The sequence below is a fragment of the Schistocerca cancellata genome, chromosome 2 (assembly GCF_023864275.1).
Source record: "Schistocerca cancellata isolate TAMUIC-IGC-003103 chromosome 2, iqSchCanc2.1, whole genome shotgun sequence".
In the NCBI taxonomy this organism is placed as follows: Eukaryota; Metazoa; Arthropoda; class Insecta; order Orthoptera; family Acrididae; genus Schistocerca; species Schistocerca cancellata.
Genome location: NC_064627.1, coordinates 916620836 through 916644989, shown reverse-complemented (window position 1 = coordinate 916644989; position 24154 = coordinate 916620836). Strand labels below are relative to the sequence as shown.

General features: G+C 45.4%; 1 protein-coding gene across 1 annotated transcript in view; it reads right to left on the bottom strand.

Moving 5' to 3' along the window:
• LOC126159898 (uncharacterized) overlaps nucleotides 1-8406 on the bottom strand; it is a 72761-nt gene extending 64355 nt beyond the window's left edge. The window contains exon 1 of the mRNA XM_049916707.1: nucleotides 8139-8406. Within this exon, the coding sequence (XP_049772664.1) occupies nucleotides 8139-8406 (268 nt within the window). The remainder of the gene's footprint in view (nucleotides 1-8138) is intronic.
• Between the last annotated feature and the right edge of the window lie 15748 nt (nucleotides 8407-24154).

Below are 24154 nucleotides of genomic sequence, written 5' to 3'. Positions count from 1 at the left end.
CTACATACCAGAACCCAGGTAGACAGAGAAAGTTATGTTGAAGAAAGAAACAAAGCCAAACAGATAATTGCAGCATCCAAGAAGAATTCGTGGGAAGACTTTGGAAACAGGTTGGAGACTATGGGTCAAGCTGCTGGAAAACCATTCTGGAGTGTAATTAGCAGTCTTCGAAAGGGAGGTAAGAAGGAAATGACAAGTATTTTGGACAGGTCAGGAAAACTGCTGGTGAATCCTGTGGATGCCTTGGGCAGATGGAGGGAGTATTTTGAAGAGTTGCTCAATGTAGGTGAAAATGCGATCAGTAATGTTTCAGATTTCGAGGTAGAATGGGATAGGAATGATGATGGAAATAGGATCACATTTGAGGAAGTGGAAAAAATGGTCAATAGATTGCAGTGCAATAAAGCGGCTGGGGTGGATGAAATTAAGTCGGAACTCATCAAATACAGTGGAATGTCAGATCTTAAATGGCTACACAGGATAATTGAAATGGCCTGGGAGTCGGGACAGGTTCCATCAGACTGGACAAAAGCAGTAATCACACCAATCTTTAAACATGGAAACAGAAAAGGTTGTAACAACTACAGAGGTATCTCTTTAATCAGCGTTGTGGGTAAAATCTTCTCAGGTATTGTTGAAAGGAAAGTGCGAGTATTAGTTGAGGACCAATTGGATGAAAATCAGTGTGGGTTTAGGCCTCTTAGAGGTTGTCAGGACCAGATCTTTAGCTTACGGCAAATAATGGAGAAGTGTTATGAGTGGAACAGGGAATTGTATCTATGCTTTATAGATCTAGAAAAGGCATATGACCGGGTTCCTAGGAGGAAGTTATTGTCTGTTCTACAAGATTATGGAATAGGAGGCAAACTTTTGCAAGCAATCAAAGGTCTTTACATGGATAGTCAGGCAGCAGTTAGAATTGACGGTAAATTGAGTTCATGGTTCAGAGTAGTTTCAGGGGTAAGACAAGGCTGCAACCTGTCTCCACTGTTGTTCATATTATTTATGGATCATATGTTGAAAACAATAGACTGGCTGGGTGAGATTAAGATATGTGAACACAAAATAAGCAGTCTTGCATATGCGGATGACTTAGTTGTGATGCAAGTTCGATTGAAAGTTTGCAAAGTAATATTTCAGAGCTAGATCAGAAATGTAAGGACTATGGTATGAAGATTAGCATCTCCAAAACGAAAGTAATGTTAGTGGGAAAGAAATATAAACGGATTGAGTGCCAAATAGGAGGAACAAAGTTGGAACAGGTGGACGGTTTCAAGTACTTAGGATGCATATTCTCACAGGATGGCAACATAGTGAAAGAACTGGAAGCGAGGTGTAGCAAAGCTAATGCAGTGAGCGCTCAGCTACGATCTACTCTCTTTTGCAAGAAGGAAGTCAGTACCAAGACTAAGTTATCTGTGCACCGTTCAATATTTCGACCAACTTTGTTGTATAGGAGCGAAAGCTGGGTGGATTCAGGTTACCTTATCAACAAGGTTGAGGTTACGGATATGAAAGTAGCTAGGATGATTGCAGGTACTAGTAGATGGGAACAATGGCAGGAGGGTGTCCACAATGAGGAAATCAAAGAAAAACTGGGAATGAACTCTATAGATGTAGCAGTCAGGGCGAACAGGCTTAGATGGTGGGGTCATGTTACACGCATGGGAGAAGCAAGGTTACCCAAGAGACTCATGGATTCAGCAGTAGAGGGTAGGAGGAGTCGGGGCAGACCGAGGAGAAGGTACCTGTATTCGATTAAGAATGATCTTGAAGTAATAGGTTTAACATCACAAGAGGCACCAATGTTAGCCCTGAATAGGGGATCATGGAGGAACTGTATAAGGGGGGCTATGCTCCAGACTGAACGCTGAAAGGCATAATCAGTCTTACATGATTATGGTGATGGTGATGAACTATCTAAACATTGCTAAAAGTAGTGACAGCTGGATAATGGGGCAAAACCACCTTCGTGTAGACTGCCGTTAAGTTTATTTCGGCAGGTATGATCATTTTATTGCTGTTTTAAAGTTCCTTTCGCAATAGCAGCATTAAGTATCTAAATGAGATGTCTTTTTTAACCTTATTTGCTCTGTAGTTTACTTTAATCAACTTAACTGTTCATAAAAAAAGATAACAAGCAGCTATACTTTCCTCGCAATTGCGAAAGTTATGAAACATTGTTCATTTGCCTATGAGAGTCGACTTATTCTGTGCAGTGATTCGAGAGAAAGATAGAGGGCAATTTTCGGCTTCTCCGGTCAAACAAATATGGAAGTACTATATACAAGGTCTTTCACTATTCCTTTCACGGTCTTGTGGGGGTTGTAGAGGAATATTCGCAGATGAAGTTATGATACGGATCCACTGCAGAAATGTACCATTTGAAGGTCGGATCACTTTCAAATCTCCCGTTTCAGGGTACGCACACAAACTGTGACGAGGGCGCCGTCGTCAATCCTTGTTGTAATTACAACACCACGTATCATTTTCGTCCTACTACAACAATGGCTGCGAGAAACTGGTGCATTCGCAAATGGGAGGGCTGCTTGTGGTCCACCGTGGACGCGCCGCGCTCTCGACTTTGAAGAAGACGTCCTTCGTCGTATAGGACCCGACGGCAAGGTCTCGAAACATTGCCCACGCCCTGGGTCCTGTAGAGCACACAGTTTAGAAGTGATGACTTCCGCTGAGTGCGCACTGTGAAACGGAGACTTGAAAGTGAGCAGAACTTCAAAAATGGCTTTGAGCACTATGGGACTTAACATCTGAGGTCATCAGTCCCCTAGACTTAGAACTAGTTAAACCTAATTAACCTAAGGACAGCACACACATCTATGCCCGAGGCAGGGTTCGAACCTGCGACCGTAGCGGTCACGCAATTCCAGACTGAAGCGCCTAGAACCACTCGGCCACACCGCCCGGCGAGCAGAACTTCAAACTTATTTCACGTCCAAAAGGTACATTTCTGCAGTCGTCCTTATAGGACCTGTGAAACACCTTGTACAGATCTTGCGAAGAAGGGTTACTTGCTAACAATGGGCAACTGTACTGGACAATTACGTATTTCCCTAACGCTTTGCGGTCCTTCTAGACCAGTGTTTCCCAACCTGGGTGTAATTACCCCCCCCCCCCCCCCCGCCCCCCAAGGGGAAAACAGGAAATTTTCTGAGGGATAGAAACAAAACACAACGATTGCGTTTTAGTCGCGAAACTAAATTATTTTTTGAAGACCATTACTATTATTACTGTTTCAGGATACTGTAATAGTGATCACATAAGATACCAATAATTACATTCCTTTTCAAATTCTAAGATTCATGCATGACAGAAATTGGTGCAAGTCGCAACCCTGAAAACGAATGTATGAACAAAATCTTCCTCACATATTGCATCTACTAAAACATACTTCGTAATTTCTACTGTGCAGCTATGGCAGTAAAGCTGATGCATGTGTATCATATATACTTAAATATCTCATAAAAATGTCTTCTAAGCAGTAGCTAGCCCCCGTAATGGATCAGAAAAGCTTGATTACTCACTTCGCAACAGAAAAACGTAGTAATAGACAACACAACAATAACCACGTATTGACTAATACACTACTGTAAGGCCTACACAGTATAATAATAATAATAATAATTATTATTATTAATGGCAGTTGTGATACGCAAAGCACTGGCAGCCAGGAGTCTTCCAATTTCTGTCAGTGCAGAAGCATGAGCTTCAGCAGTCACATGATTTACGAACAGTAGATGTAGTGCACGCATTTAACTTGCGTCATTTTAAATGGAGGTGCAGGGTGTGGGTGAAACAAGTGTCGTTAGGGAGAGGAGTGGTGGAGAAGAAGTTCTGTGACAAATATGTGCACCCTCGATATGGACACTTACCTTCCTTTTCTGGGAAGGTGTTCCAGGTAGCACTCACGACGCACTGGAAATTGCTTCAACATTCTACGAAAAAAATGTTGTTATAAAGAAAATGACGTGTCGTTCTAGTGTTAACTTACGCGGTAAAATTGCTATTTGGGTCAGGGGAGTGGTAGCGGTGGGGATAGGGGAGATTTCGCTAGTAGCTGATCGCACTCGGGGGTAATTGTCTCAGAAAGGCTGAGAGCTACTGTTCTAGGCACACACTTCCATGGTCGACATGTAGTGATGGCGATGGTTACGCTTCCTGATTATTATCAGCGACGAATGGCGACCATTACTTGACGAAATCATGTCGGTCTGGAAGGAAAACGATGCCTTTGGTAACTGTTGTGAATTTGGTAACCACACGATGCGCCAAAATTGATGAGAACATTTCTTAGTTTGACACGTCTTACATTAAAACCATGTGCCGGACCAAGACTCCAAGCTGGGCCCTTGGTCTTTCACGGACAAGCACTGCACCGACTGAGTCATCCAAGTATGACTCACGATTCGCCCTCACAGCTTTACATCTGCCATTTCCTCATCTCCTATCTTCCCAACTTTACAAAAGTTCTCCTGCATACGTTGCAGCATTAGCACTCCTGGACGGTTTATTTGTAGAAATAAAGTTGTGAGGGCGGACCATCAGTTGTGTCTGGATGGCATAGAGCACGTGGTCACAAATTTCAAAGGTCCCATGTTTGAGACCCAGTCCAGCACACAATTTTAATATCCCATGAAATTTCGTATCACTTCACACTCCGCTGCAGGGTGAAAATTCATTCTGGATCTTTAAGCTTACTTTGTTATGACTAACAACGGCTAGTATCTTGACAGTTTTATATTTGATTGACACATAATAGAGACTTCAATCAATAATATATTCTCCTTAATTCTTTACAACAGTTTGCCAAGGCCGATTCCGCGACTGTAGAAATCAGGTGGTTTTGAGGCGAAGAAAGCGCATTCTTATCCGCAAAGGCGTTGCCTTGAAGAATGCTCCACAGCGAGCAGATAAGCTGAACACCTGAGGGCGAAAGATCGGTTGAATTAGGTGGCTTGGAGATGACTTCCCAATCCACATCCTGTATAATGTTTCTTGTCAATCTATCAGAGTGCGGGCGGGCATTATTGTGCAGTAACATCACTTCGCGCAGTCTTTCTGGTCGTTTTGGATGGACTATGTGTATAAGACGCCTCAGTTGTTGACATTAAATATCAGCAGTGATGCTTACACCTTGGGGAAGAATACTTAATACACCACATTGCCGCTTTTCCAGCAGATGCGTAACAGTATTTTTTGTGGATGCGCGCAGGTCCTTATACTTGCAGTTGCTGCATTGTTTGGGACCAATTATTCCATTCTTCACGAGCCAACTGATGACGAGTAAGCAGAGATACACATATGCCCATCGGCTCATTTTCGAGACTTTGGCTTAGAGCATGCGGTGCGAATGAACCTGATTTTGGAGCCTTCCCCACTGCATAAGAAGGTCGCACGATGGTGGAATGACCGGAGTCCATCACATTTGCCAGTTCTCGAGAACACTGACGTCGTTCGTTGTGGATTAATGCTTTTAAATAATCTTCATCAAACCCCGAAGGTCTTCCTGAACATGGAAAATCGCTAATGTCAAAACGATCTTCCTTAAAATGAGAAAGCCGGCCGAAGTGGCCGAGCGGGCGCTACAGTCTGGAACCGCGCGACCGCTACGGTCGCAGGTTCGAATCCTGCCTCGGGCATGGATGTGTGTGATGTCCTTAGGTTTAAGTAGTTCTAAGTTCTAGGGGACTGATGACCTCAGAAGTTAAGTCCCATAGTGCTCAGAGGCATTTGAAACATTTTTTCTTCATTACAAAATATTTCGCAGCTAAAATCCCCATTTTCTAGCGCTATGCAAACGAGATCTTTCAGTTCATTCTTGAGGAGGACAGTGACACGTTGGATGAGAACTGCACCTAGCGCACTCACCATTATTTGGATTGATTGTCCGATTAGCTTTATTTGTTGCTGTTGTGTCCTCCAGAGATACGGACGTAGCCGTAGGCAATGGGATCGCTGCAGAGCAAAGCAAACCTCCAGACAGGATACACAGTTACGGTCAGTCGCCATAGAGGGCGCTTATAACGCGGACTGTGTTGTGATTCCGCCTTACATCGCCCAAATAATTCTCAGGAGGACATCAATTCGATAAATGCGGCAGAAAGAGAAAACACACCAATCCTCTCGGTCATCGCACAGTATCATCAGCGTCAATATTCGGAGTATCAACAGACTGCATGAGAACTGTGTATACAGGGCGTCTCAGGAAAAATTTTCAATATTCAGGGGTATGACAAGAATGGCCATTTGAAGGAAAAAAGTCTAGTAGACATAGGCATTGTAATATTTACGTTAAGAGCTACGAGCACTTCTTCACTTCGATACCGAGAAATTTGCTGTTTGCACAGATTACTATGCGAGGAGGGAGTATGAAAAAAGACCTGTGCAGTAAATATGGTCTCCAAAATGTATGTCTTAAGAACTATGAATACTTGTTCAATAGAAGAGATGTGTTTCACAGCAGCGAAAATGAGTAAGTCCTCACGACTCTTGCAATATATGCCTCTATAGCCCTTGTTTAATGGAATATTCTTCTAGTTTCAAGCCATACTACCACGTCCCAAAATATGGTAAGCAAAGAGAATGCAGTAGAAGACCTTTGTTTCGCAGCATCGGAGATAAACAAGTGCTCATAGCTGTTAAGGTATGCATAATATTCAAGCCCATGTTTACTAGTCTTTTATGCTTTGAATGATCGTACCTTGAATATTGACCATTGCTCATGGGACATCCTGAATACTCTCTGCCCAGAAGAACCCAACTGAACACTCGACCAGATATATTAGTAATTGTCCACTGGATTCTAATCTAGACTAGTTTTCAAAGTTGTATAAATGAAAGTGAACTTTTAACAACGTTGTCACATTCAGGAAACGTAATGTATGTTTTATGATAATAAATTATTGGAACTCGTCGCTAATGAGCGCTGTCATACTTATTGATATAGTCTGCATAAGACTATGTCAAATTAAGTCGGGTGATGCTGAGGGAATTATACTAGGAAATGAGACACTTAAAGTAGTAAAGAAGTTTTGCTATTTGGGAAGCAAAATAACTGATGATGGTCGAAGTAGAGAGGATATAAAATGTAGACTGGCAATGGCAAGGAAAGCGTTTCTGAAGAAGAGAAATTTTTTAATATCGAGTATAGATTTAAGTGTCAGGAAATAGTTTCTGAAAGTAGCCATGTATAGAAGTGAAACATGGACGATAAATAGTTTGGACAAGAAGAGAATAGAACCATTCGAAATGTGGTGCTAGAGAAGAATGCTGAAGATTAGATGGGTAGATCACATAACTAATGAGGAGGTATTGAATTGGATTGGGGAGAAGAGGAGATTGTGGCTCAACTTGACAAGAAGAAGGGACCGGTTGGTAGGACATGTTCTGAGGCATCAAGGGATCACAAATTTATCATTGGAGGGCAGCGTGGAGGGTAAAAATCGTAGAGGGCGACCAAGAGATGAATACACTAAACAGATTCAGAAGGATGTAGGTCGCAGTAAGTACTGGGAGATGAAGAAGCTTGCACAGGATAGAGTAGCATGTAGAGCTGCATCAAACAAATCTCAGGACTGAAGACTACAACAACAACAACAAGAACAACAACAAGGCTATGTGACGAGAACGTATAGTTGCTGCACGCAAGCAAGGCACGGCAGTAGCAGGAACTACTTCCGGTGGTGGGGGGTTCGCTTCCTGCCACATTTGTTTTGGACGCCGGAGAGTATTCCGTGAACATAACAGATTCCTTACAAAACATAACATGGGACATATCTGTCCCCACCGTTATGCACACAAGGCACTTAGTCGGTGAATCGAAAACTCAGGAAGTAACGCCTGTTTCACACTGTAACTGAAAGGCCCTTGCACTGATTGTAGTCATGTGGCCACTAGAACCACGCACGAGCCACGATCACTTCCTTTTTTGAGCTGCACATTCGCCACTGGCGTTCGGAGACGCAGTTTTTCACTCTTGCGGCAGTCGATAGTCGATTAATTTCCAACTGAATTTAGCGGGCGTCGGGAGAGAACAGGTGGCGTCGCATTGTCTGCAGTGGCTCCCCCATTCTGTCACGTACACTTGCCGAGTTTCGGACGGCAGACGAAAATGAACTTACCTCCGGGCGGAGCCGCCGTCCCCCTGGCGGCGACAGCGCGAAGCGTCGGCGGCGGCGGCGGCGACGGGTCACGAATCCAATTACCGCGCGCGTCGCCAATTCCGCAGGCTGGGAGCGCCGGCGGCGACAGGTGCGGGCGAGGCGTCGCCGCGGCGTCGGTGTGGCGTCGCGACGCGTCCAGCGCGGCCGCCGGCGCCGCGACGACTAAAGGCCACGGCGGGAGCCGCGAAAGGGCCCCCCTCGCCGAAACAATACCGACTTTTCGCATGCAAAAATATATAGGGCTCCTTATGACGAACTTTAACGTCATTCACGCCGGGGAAAAAGATGCTTTTTATTCCGTTCATTTCATATGAAAAGGCGGCCGGAGACCGCGAATAGGGACCGGCGGCGGGCGGGTGGGGGAGGAGGGAGGGAGGGCGAGAGAAAGGGAGACGGAAAACACCCCGTGCGGTACTCGCCTGAATAGTAGTGCCTGTGGAAACCCACTACAATAAATACACTGTATTCTTCGGGCTCCTTTTCTCTTTGAGACAAAGAGACATAATCGCGGAGCTGAGCTCGAGAAGAAAAGGCGAAAAAGAGGCGAGGAAAGTCACTTCCTCCCCCCCTCCCCTCCCCCCTCTACCACCCCCTGCTGGGACGCGAGCCCGCTCGCTCGCGCATTCACCGGCGCCGACAATGTATGCGCACAATGCTGGCAAATTATTTTCAATTTAAGCGCGCCCTCCTCCGCCCCCGCATCGCGCCCTAGACGGCGCGCGCGCCCTTTTCTGCGGGCCATTCACTGGGGCACGTGGTCGTGCACGTGAACGGCAGAAAGGGCGACGCGGCGACGGCGTTGCCACGGCGACGGCGGCGCAGCGGGGCGGCAGGAATCTAAAAGGAGAAAAGTTGCGGGCTGAGGGGTTAAGCATGAATATGGAATTATTCGGCGCGACAAAGGGGGCTTCCATTACAAGATGGCTTATTCCGAGTTGGCCAAACACGCTGAATGGCGCGCGCCTGCTCTCGCCGCGCTGGCAAGCTGACGCGTCTGCGCCGCTTAAACGTCCCGCCCACTGGCTTCGTAGCGCCATCTGACATTCACCTCCGAAGCTTTCGAAAATGAAACCGACAAACCCTGGCCTGAAATTAACTTCCGCGTTAGTGATGCAGTGAATGACACACCTTTTTGCTGTAGCTACTTTTCAGTAGCCTTGTCAGTGGAACGTGGTAGTCCTTTTCAGAGCCTTATTAGGCCCGCTGTTCCACCTTTCCTTAACGCCTAGTGACGAATGGGTACTCAGCATAGTACCAAAAATTTCTTTTTGCTTTCTTTCAAAAACTGTGTGTAGCTTTACCACTTACGAGTCTCCTATATACTAGTTGTCCTACTTGTCTGTTTAATGTAGCTTTTCGTCTGTTGACATACGTAACTCTGGAAATTCTCTGAAGACTTCTTTGAGGTGATCAAGTAACTAAAAATTTAGGTAAGTAACAGCATCATGAAACATCTGAAAGCTGTTGTTATGTACACAGACAAAAAAAATAAATAAATAAAAACCGCTGCACAAATGATGTCTATTCAAATTTCGTGCTGGTTGGATAAGTGTGGCGTTAGTAGCGCCACTATGAGGATGCAAATCAGGTTTACTCGAAATAGGCGCTGTAACGGTGCTGAGTGTTAGCTAGCTTTGAGATTGGGCGTGGTGAGTCGATGTTAGATTCAAGAATGCGTTTAAGGCGACAAAGACGCCATTATGAATAGCTCACTGACTTTGAACGAGGTCGTGTAATAGGGCTATGAGAAGCTGCTTGGTTCTTCTGCGATACTGCAGCAAGACTTGTCAGGAATGTAGCAAAACGGCTGTAACCACTATGGGACTCAACATCTGTGGTCATCAGTCCCCTGCACTTAGAATTACTTAAACCTAACCAACCTAAGGACATCACACACATCCATGCCCGAGGCAGGATTCGAACCTGCGACCGTAGCAGCAGCGCGGTTCCGGACTGAAGCGCCTAGAACCGCTCGGTCACATCGGCCGGCTAGAACTGTCTGTACATGATTGCTAGCAGGGGTGGTCACTAGAACATAGTGTAGTAAGAAGACCAGACTCCGGACAGCCACTTGGCACTACCGACAGGGAAGATCATCCTGTTCAGAGTAGGGCTCTGGTACATCGTACTGCATCCGCAGCAGCAATTTTAGGAACAGTTGGCGCCACAGTGCAACAGCGAACTGTTACGAATCGGTTACTTCAATGACAGCACCGATCCAGACGCCCTGTAGCGCGCATTCTACTGACGCCAAACCACTGTCACTTGCGAGAGCACATTGGAGGGCAGGGTGGAGGTCTGTTGAGTTTTGTGACAAAAGCTGGTTCTGCCTCGGTGCCACTGACTGCCGTGTGTTGGTTAGGAGGAGGCCAGTTTAGGACTTGCAGCCAACCTGTCTGCGTGATAGACGTACTGGACCTACACCTGGAGTTACGGTCTGGGGTGCGACTTGGTATGACAGCAGGAGCACTCTCGAGGTTAGCCCATGCACTGTGACTGTATGTTTGTACGTCAATCTATTGATATGACTTGTTGTGCTGCCATTCATGAACAGCATGCCATGGGGCGTTTTCCAACAGTATAACGCTCGCCCACATACCGATGTTGTAACGTAAGATGCTCTACAGAGTGTCTACGTGTCGCACTCGCCTGCTCCATCACCAGATCTGTCTGTAAACGAGCATGTATGGCGCATCATCGGATGAGAACCCCAGCGACATCCTCAACCAGCATTAACCGCCCCTGTTTTCACAGACCAAGTGCAACAGGCATAGAATCCATCCCACAAGCCGACATCCAGCATCTATGAAACACCATTGTTAAATCTATTATTAATGTACTAGCATTTCACATTTGCCATGACTCACCTCACGCTTACGTAAAACTTTAATCTAGTAATGTTAATCACTTACAATATATTACCTAGACAAATGTATTCCCGAAATTTCATTACTCTACGTTAATTACTTTTTGGCGTTGCGATTGTTTTTCGTCAGTATATGTTTATTATTCGCGGATAACCAGTTTCGGCGTAGAGATCATCTATCACACACATGTGCACCACTTATCTTTTGGATTTTTCCTCAGTCATCAGATGCAAAATCGACAGTCCGTTCCTACGTTCAATACACTGTCACCAAGATAAAAATGATCACTTGACAGAAACTGGCTGCCTGTACATAAATATACATTAGAAACCTTTCTCCATTACGTCGTTCTAACTCTACATCTACATCCATACTCCGCAGGCCACCTGATGGTGTGTGGCGGAGGGTACCTTGAGTACCCCTATCGGTTCTCGCTTCTATTCCAGTCTCGTATTGTTCGTGGAAAGAAAGATTGTCGGTATGCCTCTGTGTGGGCTCTAATCTCTCTGATTTTATCCTCATGGTCTCTTCTCGAGATATACGTGGAAGGGAGCAATATACTGCTTGACACCTCGGTGAAGGTATGTTCTCGAAATTTCAACAAAAGCCTGTACCGAGCTACTGAGCGTCTCTCTTGCAGAGTCTTCCACTGGAGTTTATCTATCATCTCCGTAACGCATTCGCGATTACTAAATGTTCCTGTAACGAAGCGCGCTGCTCTGCGTTGGATCTTCTCTGTCTCTTCTATCAACCCTATCTGGTACGGATCCCACACCGGTGAGCAGTATTGAAGCAGTGGGCGAACAAGCGTACAGTAACCTACTTCATTTCTTTTCGGACTGCACTTCCTTAGGATTCTTTCAATGAATCTCAGTCTGGCATGCGCTTTACCGACGACTAATTTTATATGGTCATTCCATTTTAAATCTCTCCTAATGCCTACTCACAGATAATTTACGGAATTAACTGCTTCCGTTTGCTGACCTGCAATATTGTAGCTAAATGATGAGGATCTTTCTTTCTACTTTTTTTTTTTTTTTTTTTTTTTTTTTTTACAATGAGCAGTCCACGTTCGAAAAATTCTTTATTTAGATTGTGTTTATCTCCAAAGGCACGGCAAGGAATGGAACTGGAGGAGCAGTATTTCTAGATACTCAGAAGCTTTGACTTTGTCCTACACAATGGCTTCATTAACAAATTAGGTCAACATGAATACTTCGAAGCATAATCTGGCTTATCAGTTACAAAACAGTGTTTTTACGCAAGAAATTATATTCGTTCTAATCAGTGCAACGTATCATTCCCAACCATGCTGTAGGTTGTCCTCTCGGCGTTTAGAGTCGTCAGTACCGACCGGTGTGGCCGAGCAGTTCTAGGCGCTTCAGACTGGAACCGCGCGAGCTCTACGTTCGCAGGTTCGAATCCTGCCTTTTGCATGGATGTGTGTGATGTCCTTAGGTTATTTAGGTTTAAGTAGTTCTAAGTTCTAGGTGACTGATGACCTCAGATGTTAAGTACCATAGTGCTCAGATCTATTTGAACCTTTTTTCCAATTGAAGGCAACTCTCTTCAGCTCCGAGCTGATGGGTTGGTTTTTCTGCAGTCCTGTCTTGGCCATTAAATTTGATTAATGTCTGAAGTGTCATTCCTGTCAAATTCTAGTAATTTAACGAGGTGCACAGTACGTATAACGTCCGCGGGCAGGAAGTAGAGAATACGTAACTGTAAATATACAGACTCGAAAGTGGTGCGTCTCAGTCACTATTACCGCCGGGGCGATATCGCGTTTGTAAAAACGGAAATGTCGTGTGGCTAGGGCCTTCCGACGGGTAGACCTGCCTCCTGGTGCAAGTCTATTGAGTTGACGCCACTTCGGCCACTTGCGTGTCGATGGGGATGAGATGATGATGATAAGGACAACACAACACCCAGTCCCTGAGCGGAGAAAATTTCCAACCGAGCCGAACATCGAACCCGTGCCCCTAAGCATGACAGTCCGTCGCGCTGATCACTTTTTTTTTTTTCACTGACGAACATAGACTGCTTCGATCAGTTTTTTTCATATAAGACGATGTCCTTTATAAAAAGAAGTATTTTTAGAAAACGTAAATAAGTGGACTTTCTTTTACATAATGGTGTAACAATAACAAACATAAACTGGTACTATCAGATTTTTTTTGGTACATGATATGAAATAAAATATTTCTGGAAAACGTAAACAAGTGGATTTTTTTTACATAATGGTGTAACAATAAAAAAGACATAAACTGCTTCTGTCAGTACAAAACAATAATGGACCACGTCCCTCTTCTTGGGCGCGTACTTCGCTAATCCCGTTGTACCTCGCGTTGGTGCCGGGTACGTCCTCACGTGTGGTGGTGGATCCTCTCCACTATCCTGGTACTTTCTTGCTCTGAATACTTAGCAATAATTACATTCTCCTACCTGGGACACGCCAACTGGGTGGGAGATCAAGCAAGGTACTCTCTAAGAAATTAGCGTAATATGTTCGATATCTCGGATGTCTCATAAGCTGTGAGTGATGTTCTTGTAATAAGGTCCAAAAGTCGAGTATATTCTTACTGCCGTCTCGGAACAGGTAAAGCACAGTGAAACCCCGAATCCATGTCACTGCGTTTGTCTTAGTTCGGGGAGCTACATCTACATCTACATGGATACTCTGCAAATCACATTTAAGTGCCTGGCAGAGGGTTCATCGAACCACCTTCACAATTCTCTATTATTCCAATCTCGTACAGCGTGCGGAAAGAATGAACACCTATATCTTTCCGTACGAGATCTGATTTCCCTGCATATCTGGGAGAAGTAGTATCCGTGGTTCTACTGTTTGCGGCACCACCCGAAGGAGGAAGACAATCATTTTTTGGACCAAACACCACACATCCGCCGAAGGCCCGCATATCAGGCAATGTTCCTCTGTGTCTATAACATTGCACTGCACAACACAGTGGCTCATCCTCCATATGAATTGTATGCAACCTGGAACGAGTCACGTATTTCCTATTTACCACCTGATACCACAGAGTGCGCGTGTCCCCTTATCAAGGTGTGGGTGGTGCACTGTACGCCATACCACTGGCTACCTAACTGTTGGTCGTTGGCCCTCTACGGCATTTTTCGGCCGTCGTCAAGATGCGATATATATCACGTGCCGTTGCCGTCCTGGTAGTTCCATATGTACATAACTGTGTTCCACAAAAAAGGTCTGCATATGGGGAAGCGATGATGAGATGTGAGCCATCGCTACCGGTACCAAACGAGAAAGGTGGAGCCAATTCGTCTATCAAAGGGCCCATTAGACTTTTTCGGTGTCGTGTCCACATCTTTATCATCGTGCTTACATAAACAGCCACTGCTCGGTCGCGTACGTGGACTAGTCCAAGATCTCCACGACTTCTAGGAAGGGCGAGGGTTTCGCATCCCACCTTAAAAAGCAGACCTATGCTCAGAAAATATCCTGATGCCGCCAGCATTAGGCGCGCCAGCATCACCGGCGTAGGAAGAACTTGTGCCAGGTGGGGGTGCGAGAGGCTAGATAAGTGTTGGCAAAGGTGACCCGTTGTACCATGTCCAGAGCCCTTAACCTGTGACTTCGGACACTCGCACGAATTGTTTGCAGAAGATGTCTGTAGCTCAGTGCCGCCGTCCGTCGAACGTCTGTAGTAGAAATAATTCCTAGGCATTTCATCTTGTTGATCGGCTGTAATGGTGCTACACTTTCCGTCGGGTGTCCTCTCCCGATGTTCATCGCTCTCGAATTTGCCGTGTTCATACGACTTCCCGTAGCCATACCATACAAATTAATCCAATGCAAGGCTGCTCTTGCCTCGTCGCCCGAGCGTTCTAAAAATACTAGGTCATCTGCGTATGTTCGGCATATAAACTTATTGTGCCTTATGGTCATTCCTTGGAGTCGATTTCGGAGCCCGCAGAGCAGCGGCTCGACAGGGATGGCATACAATATCGTCGACAGCGGGCACCCTTGTCTGACCGATCGTGAGATGGTGATGGGCCCCACCAAGCGTCCATTGATGAGCACCCTGGATGCGGATCCGTGGAGTAGTCTCATAACGACGGTGACGAAACTTTCCGGAAACTTCATTTGCGTCTTCACTTCCGTGAGATTAGCATGGCTCAACCTGTCAAAGGCGCAATCGAAGTCTATCGATACCAATGATGCACGTCGGAGACGACATGTTGATGCCAGTGCGATAACATCGCGGTAATCGCTGAGTGCCGTTTGTATATTGCTATCTCCTCCTAGCTGGGTTTGGTCGAGTGATATCACTTGGCGTATTACGCGTTTATAGCGTGCTGTAAGTATCCTGGTGTAGATCTTGTAGTCGCAATTAAGAAAGGTCAGTGGCCGGTAGGCCTGTATCCCTGTGCCGCCGGATGGTTTGTGGATGGAGATGATCATTCCATTGGGAGACATCAATTCGCAGTACATGGCAGTACATCGTGGAGTCATGAGATCTTTAAATGTACGATAAAACTCTAACGGAAATCCGTCGGCCCCCGGCGATTTGTGCGACGCTTCCTTATAAAGCGCTTCCATTACATCGTCAACTGTGACTTCACTTGTTAACTACCGGTTGGCCGTCTCGTCGAGACACGCGGAGAGCGTTCGTCGGACCTCATGAAAGGCTGCCTGATGTGTTCCGCTTCTTCGTAGAGATGACCGTAGTGTTCGACAAAAGCATTGGCAATGTATTTTTGCGTTGTCATACGGCGACCATCTGGCAGTACGATCGTCTGTATTAAGTTTCTGCGGCTACGTTGTTTTTCTCTGATAACGTGATGCATCGACGGTGATTCTCCACGGACTCGTTCAAAGGCCCTTGCACGGATTGCGACACCCTCCAGACGGCGGCGGGTTATGGAAATTATTTGGGCCTGTGCTCGTTTTATACCGGCACTACGCTCCTGTGAAGGTGCTTGTACAGATAGTTCGCGGAGCATAGTGAAATACTATTGCGGCCTGTGGGGCCTCCACATCATCTGCTCTCTACCGTATGCGATTAACGCTCGCCACAAGGCAGGCTTAACGCATTCCAGCCGACACTTCAGCGTCGTCGGATACGTCAAGAAGAGTCGTTCACATATGTGCCAAGTGTCTTCGATTAAGCGTCTGCACTCAGGTTCCCTGAGGTGTGCTGTATTCAATTTCCAATAACTGCGACTTCTCCACACTCGTTGAGGACTTAGGGAGACTGTGCATACGAGGTGTTACATAAATTCGATCGAGGCGACTTGCGGAGTGACTTGTGACGTAGGTGTATCCGCCTCTGTCGCCATGTATCGTCTCCCATGTATCGATGAGATTCGTGTCCTGTATCAGTTGACGCAGCTCTGGGCATGAATTATAGTGTGGGTGTTGATCTTTTAGTGCGAGCACGCAGTTGAATTCGCCTCCAAATAAGACATGCTCATACCAACCTAAGAATAGTGGTGCAATCTCCTCTGCGTAAAATCGGGATCGATAGCGCCGTCTGTCGGATCTTGACGATGCGTAGATGTTAACGATCTGTACTCCCAGTACTGTGAGCGCCAGTCCTCGCGCTGACGGCAGGTACACCATGTCTTCGGCTACTATGTCGCCACGTAGAAGTATCGCTGTTCCGCTGCCGCCGTCTGTAGTGTGTGTAATGTACACTCCTGGAAATTGAAATAAGAACACCGTGAATTCATTGTCCCAGGAAGGGGAAACTTTATTGACACATTCCTGGGGTCAGATACATCACATGATCACACTGACAGAACCACAGGCACATAGACACAGGCAACAGAGCATGCACAATGTCGGCACTAGTACAGTGTATATCCATCTTCTGCAGCAATGCAGGCTGCTATTCTCCCATGGAGACGTTCGTAGAGATGCTGGATGTAGTCCTGTGGAACGGCTTGCCATGCCATTTCCACCTGGCGCCTCAGTTGGACCAGCGTTCGTGCTGGACGTGCAGACCGCGTGAGACGACGCTTCATCCAGTCCCAAACATGCTCAATGGGGGACAGATCCGGAGATCTTGCTGGCCAGGGTAGTTGACTTACACCTTCTAGAGCACGTTGGGTGGCACGGGATACATGCGGACGTGCATTGTCCTGTTGGAACAGCAAGTTCCCTTGCCGGTCTAGGAATGGTAGAACGAGGGGTTCGATGACGGTTTGGATGTACCGTGCACTATTCAGTGTCCCCTCGACGATCACCAGTGGTGTACGGCCAGTGTAGGACATCGCTCCCCACACCATGATGCCGGGTGTTGGCCCTGTGTGCCTCGGTCGTATGCAGTCCTGATTGTGGCGCTCACCTGCACGGCGCCAAACACGCATACGACCATCATTGGCACCAAGGCAGAAGCGACTCTCATCGCTGAAGACGACACGTCTCCATTCGTCCCTCCATTCACGCCTGTCGCGACACCACTGGAGGCGGGCTGCACGATGTTGGGGCGTGAGCGGAAGACGGCCTAACGGTGTGCGGGACCGTAGCCCAGCTTCATGGAGACGGTTGCGAATGGTCCTCGCCGATACCCCAGGAGCAACAGTGTCCCTAATTTGCTGGGAAGTGGCGGTGCGGTCCCCTACGGCACTGCGTAGGATCCTACGGTCTTGGCGTGCATCCGTGCGTCGCTGCGGTCCGGTCCCAGGTCGACGGGCACGTGCACCTTCCGCCGACCACTGGCGACAACATCGATGTACTGTGGAGACCTCACGCCCCACGTGTTGAGCAATTCGGCGGTACGTCCACCCGGCCTCCCGCATGCCCACTATACGCCCTCGCTCAAAGTCCGTCAACTGCACATACGGTTCACGTCCACGCTGTCGCGGCATGCTACCAGTGTTAAAGACTGCGATGGAGCTCCGTATGGCACGGCAAACTGGCTGACACTGACGGCGGCGGTGCACAAATGCTGCGCAGCTAGCGCCATTCGACAGCCAACACCGCGGTTCCTGGTGTGTCCGCTGTGCCGTGCGTGTGATCATTGCTTGTACAGCCCTCTCGCAGTGTCCGGAGCAAGTATGGTGGGTCTGACACACCGGTGTCAATGTGTTCTTTTTTCCATTTCCGGGAGTGTATCTATCGTACTCAGAGAGGTCGGGGAAACTCTCGACACATACTTCCTGCAGAAGGACAATGTCGATGTCTGACGTATGCAGCATGTCTCGCAATAACTGCAATTTGACTGGCATTCTAATTGCATTGATATCAATAGAGGCTGTTCCGCAGTGGTTAAAGTGCACATGAACGCTTATGTTAACCAGTGTGCTGTTGCTCGTCGACATGCTGTCTGTGCGGCAATCTGCATCTTCTGTGTGCTTAACATCCGGTGGACGCCGCACTCGCCACTGCGGGTGCGTCATCGGTCTGTGGATCAGTATCGGGTTCGTCGGCCCAGTTCCTGTGCTGGAGGTACATCTCTCGTCGTGTTTCTCCGGCCGGGCTGACCGAAGGCGGAGGTGTTGCTGCGATGGGTGGAGGGACTCCTTCCGGCAGCTTTCCGTCCGGTGGGTCTGTATTCAACCCTTGTCTCGTGTGATTCGCACCGTACTACTATGTGGGAGGTAGAACCTCCCTTTGCGCATCCGGATTCACTGTATCATCGTTACACGCAAATCGTACGATCAGCTTGCTGTGGACATAGTTACAGCCTACACAAAGAACCACACCCTAATTTTCTCACCCTTGACATCCTGCCCTTTTTTAAAGCACTATAGTACATCCTTTAACATGATAATAGAACAGAAAATATTGATAAATCTACATATCCCTGCAGTGCAATAACTTAATTGCTAACTACTCGTATTTACAATATACTTAACTTTCGCCATACAAGCTCCTCTAATTCTTCCTATTTATGCTATGTCATTTTGGCGTATTCTCCCAGGGTTAGGTGGCCTAATTTCAATTGATTGTTCACGATTCCTGTTGTTATTCATTCCACTCCAACCTTGGTCAGAAAAAATGGCTCTGAGCACTATGGGACTTAACATCTGTGGTCATCAGTCCCCTAGAACTTAGAACTACTTAAATGTAACTAACCTAAGGACATCACACATATCCATGCCCGAGGCAGGATTAGAACCTGCGACCGCAGCGGTCACGTGGTTCCAGACTGAAGCGCCTAGAACCACACGGCCACACCGGCCGGCTCCTTGGTCAGACTGTTGACGAGTTTCTCTACTGTCCCCCATGATGTGCCATTATTTTGTGGCTCCCATCTGCCTTTATTTTGTTGCCTATATTCTCTGCCATGGTTCTTCCACTGCACATTGTTACCACTACGATATCTATGGTTCATGTTTTGGTGAGGCGGCCGATTAACATTGTTTTGCCCATTATGGCCTCTTTTACTTCCTCTGTTGTTCTCCCTTCTTTAACTTTGCACGTCTCTCTGCCTATGTTTTCCTCGCGCCTGATGCCCATTGAAAGCGAACTCCAACTCACTTAGGATGCCCTTGAATCCTTCTACATCAATTCCACATCGGCGGAAGAGCGTTTTCTGGTAGGAAATTGGCAACTTCATGTAACACAAACTTATGATCTCAGCCAGTGTGCATGGGTAGTCCAAATACTGATTTTTCTGGATCAAGTTTTCAAAATACTTCACTGAACAACGGAACCCTGAACTCTCCAAGTCTCTGCTCATCATTATTTCGTGTTTGATACTATCCTGTGTCTCCTTGGACCAGTATTTGTTTAAAAATGCGTCACAAAACTCTTTGTATGATGTGCACGTTTTTGCAATGATCCGCATGCATTCGGCCGATGTCCCCTCGATATGTGAACATACGAAGTCCAGTTTGTACATCAGAGGCCAGTGAGGAGGTAATGATAAATCCAACTGTCCAATAAAAGTTTTTGGGTGTAAAACATTACCCTCGTCTTTGTAATGCAGGAATTTTCGTAAAATCGAAAATTTCATTAGAATTTATTCCCGCTCGGCCCACCATATTCTCATTTGTCATTATAACGTTTTCTGTCTACCGTTTCCTTGGTCATCCTCTCTTCTCCTCCCTGTCACGTTTTCATCACTGGAAAAATGTTCCGTGGTTCGCGTTATCGGGTAACAATTATGCACATGAAATCTCTCTTTGCTGTTCTCCGTATTCGCAATTTGCGACCCAGTCGTGCCCTGTGTAGACGCGAGGACCATATCTCTAGCGATATTTCGTTGCTCTGCAGATACACTTTCAGTCTGTAGTTGACGAGCAACTGCATTCGAGCACATTCTAATATCATCTTGGCTTGGACATGATCGTGCTGAGTTTGAACTGCCTCTTTCGATTTTGTTATTTCCAAATCACCTACTATGTCTTTTCTGACATGACTAGGTTACGACCTGACTTCCTGAGATAATTCCTTAATTTCACTTTCTATGTTTTGTTTGAATTGGGAGAGCTCCGCGGTCAATGCTTTGTTTGGTGCAATTTCTGTCTTTTGCAGCTGCGTTATTTCTACTTGTTTCACGTGCTTCTGCAACTTCGTTAATGCACCTCTACCTGTCTTTGTCGTATTTTCTGTCTTTTCTAATGTTTCAAGAGCAATCCGCTTTGCCCTACTCGCTAGTACTAGCGCCTCGTTCGCTGTTCTTCTGACCTCCGCAATCTCTCGTTCTAGTTTTATTCGGAGCATCACTACCTCATTTTTCACTTCCCTCGTTTCATGTTTTATCGACTTAATGTCAACATTAATGTTTTGAATTTTACTTCCCATTTCAGCACTAATGTTTTGAATTTTGTTTCTCATTTCAGCACTAATGTTTTGAATTTTATTTCCCTTTTCTGAGCTGAACTTCTGAATTTTACTTCCCAATCCTTTTAGGTATGAAAAGATGTTCAACACATCTGTTTTATCTAAATCTTCTCTCCTATTGTGACTTTCTCTTTCTCTGCTATTAGGTGATCTTCTTCCCTTTTCCCTTTCCATTTCTTGGTATTCAAGAAAGTCATCACCGCGCACCCCTGATGTGCTACCTCGTGACTTTGTCACTGACGGCGATCTACCACGATCCTAAGTTGTTCTGCGTTCACTTGGATTTCCTACATTATAATCCCGTATCTCTGTTCCTCATCTTCGCTATCAGATTATCCACCACAGGCTTGACAGTGTCTATCATCCTCAAAAAGTTCCCTTGTATCTGTATTCTCCTCATCTGTGCCTTGTGCTTATAACAAAGCTAGCTCTTTCTCATCCCATAGGAATTCCTGACTACCCCATGTGTCTGTCATTTCTATATTGTTACAACTAGTGATCTGTTGTACTACTAAGCGTGCTTTCGCCCTAGTTGTCATGGAGTGATCCCTGATAAAAGTTCTCTCTTAAAAGTACACACAATTTTCACTACCCACATTTATTATGTTCCGGGCATGTAACATAAAATATCTACAACAAAGGAGCAAAGAAGCTGGCTACTAGCAGCGTCGTGAACGAGCAGTGTCGTTACAATACCAAGAAAATACGACGAGAAATGACAGAACATAAATATCAATAAATTACCACCAGCGGGCTGAATCGCAAAGCCTCTGAAAAGAAATACAATAATATACACAAATATTATTTTTAATGTTATTGCGTGACTTTATCACTGAAACTATACACACAAGCTTGTGATCACTATCAGTAAACCTAAACATTATAAAAGGGAAAAAAGTTTTGTAAATTTCCGAGGTTTAAGACCACTTTATGACTGCTATGACTCTAAGTAGGATCCCGCTAGGCTAAGCCATATCCAAGATGCTACTCCAGGCGAGTGTAAAAATGAATGTGCGCAACGGAAAATACTGAATGCGAAAATGAAGATTTGGCCCTGTTTCATTATCTCCTGAAGCAGATCTTAGGATATCTTAATGGACGTATTATCGCCTCCTCCTTACTCTTTAAGATATAAATTAAAACATAAACATTAATGAATGATTAAGTGAACTACTGACTACAAAATGATAAATGCTGTTTCTGCTTATACATTTATTGTAGATTAAACCCCTTTATATATTACAAATATTTATATATCAATGTCCAATGGACGTAAAGAATACAAATTAATTTCCTCACTAGTACAATTGACCAGTTGCCCAAATCTGCCCCTTTTTATGCCTACGCGAACTAACATAAATAACGCGAGATGACTGTCATCATCTACGTACAAAACACTACAAGACACTACTTTCAAAGATGATCCACAGTGGTGTGCAAGCTCAGTAGAAATAAAATTTACGTAATCATAGCTGTTTAGGTTTGTAGCCCTAATAAGCCAAAGCAATTAGCAATATCACCATATGTCCTGCGTCCAGTGCATCTGAGTGATGGTTCTCGTACACGTCTGCAATAACGGAAGAACTCCAGCCACAAAATTAAAAAAAAAAAAAAACTCATTCAAACACTAGGATGGCAGTAGGCAGTCCTCTGACTAGTATAATCTAATAGTGTCTCCTGCTATCTGTGTTCTACAGACGAGAAACGCGAACTGCCAGCCACAAGGACGGAGTTCAGATGAAGTCTCAGCATGAGTAGCGGCAGGAGAAGTGCTCTCAATCACTGAACGCTACGTAGTCAACGACGACTCTTTACTCGGAGACAAAATCCAGAGTCGTATAAGTTCGCAACAGTACAGTACCTAACCATTCTAACTATAAAATCTACCGAGAGCAAACACGTCAAGTCCGCCTGTACCAACAAAAGCTGTTACTAAGCGACCGTCAAACACTGACGCTCAAAACGGAAGACCCCTTTCTCTCCACCGCTGGCTCCCCAACAAAGATTGCCTCCCCTCCCTCGTAACTGCAGAAGGCGAATCCACTTCTCAAAAACACGAAATATTCTCCCTCTCTGCAAATTCTTCCGAATACCGACCAACCATATTTTTGTCTTTTGTCATCCAGCGCGGGAAGTTTGCGAGGAAATACCTGTCCTCGTTAATTAGGAATACATACAATGGTACGCTTCTCAGAGGAAAAAACCTCAGAAATAACCCAGCCTGCGTGATTTCCGAAGTAATGCTTCCTCGTTCCTCTGTGCTGCGTCCAAGATTTTCAGAGTTTCCAAAGTATTATCTGGTTATCCTTCGGGACCCACTACAATATTAGCCGGCCGCTGCTGTATTGTGCTTCAGCACTTAGGTGCCCAAACCGTCCATCTTGGCTACTTCCTGTGTCAAGCAGGACCAACACTCCTGCGCGGGCTTTTCCACCCTGGACTTGAGTTACGCCTGCTGTTTCATTTCCACTGGTGTTCCAAGCTCTACTAGCATAGGCAATCATTCATTACGCCGTTTTGATAATAAAGACACTCCGTCACCATTCATGCAATAACTGTTAACAACTCTTTACAATGTGTACGTGACACTGTCAGTCTTCTTTAAATATTCATATATACTATGTACAACCTATCAAATGATACCTAATTCCGGTTGTAAATAATGGCAAAGTATGTAGATGAGTGCTTGTAAGATGTGAAATTATAGCTACCTTACACCGTTAGGAAACACTAGGATCAGTCATAGTTAGGCGTTGCATTTAAGAACTCATGTCAGTTAAAGTTAATTTTAGATCTCATTTATTTTGCAGACAGTCTCATACTCAAAGTGCACTGTTACATTTACTTCGGTATCACGCTGTTTTTGGAAATTTGTTTAGTCAGTCTGTCTTCGTAGAATTACAGGGCATTTTCACAGAATCATTTTGGACTATATATTCCTTCAAAAATTCGTTTCATAATTTAATGTTTTATACTATTAGTTTTGTGTGTTGACGTGACAAGTCACGTAATGTGACGTCACGCATTGTAGCTCTGTCCACTGCACTGCACAATACAGAATTTCATTGGGCACCCTTTTTATTATACAGTTCTACATTTTGGTAAAAATTTATTCAAATGCAGTCATACAGTTTCACTTAGTTCTGGTGACTCTTTTATCAGATAGTATTCTTGTAAGTACATCACTTGCAATGTTCAAAATTACAACAAAGTTTTAGTGAGGTTTTTCTTTTATAAGTTCGAGTTAGTTAGTTAGTTTCACATGACTGGCCTCCAGAAGTTATATATTTACTACTCCTTTACCATTGCAATAATTAATCTCATGTCAGAGT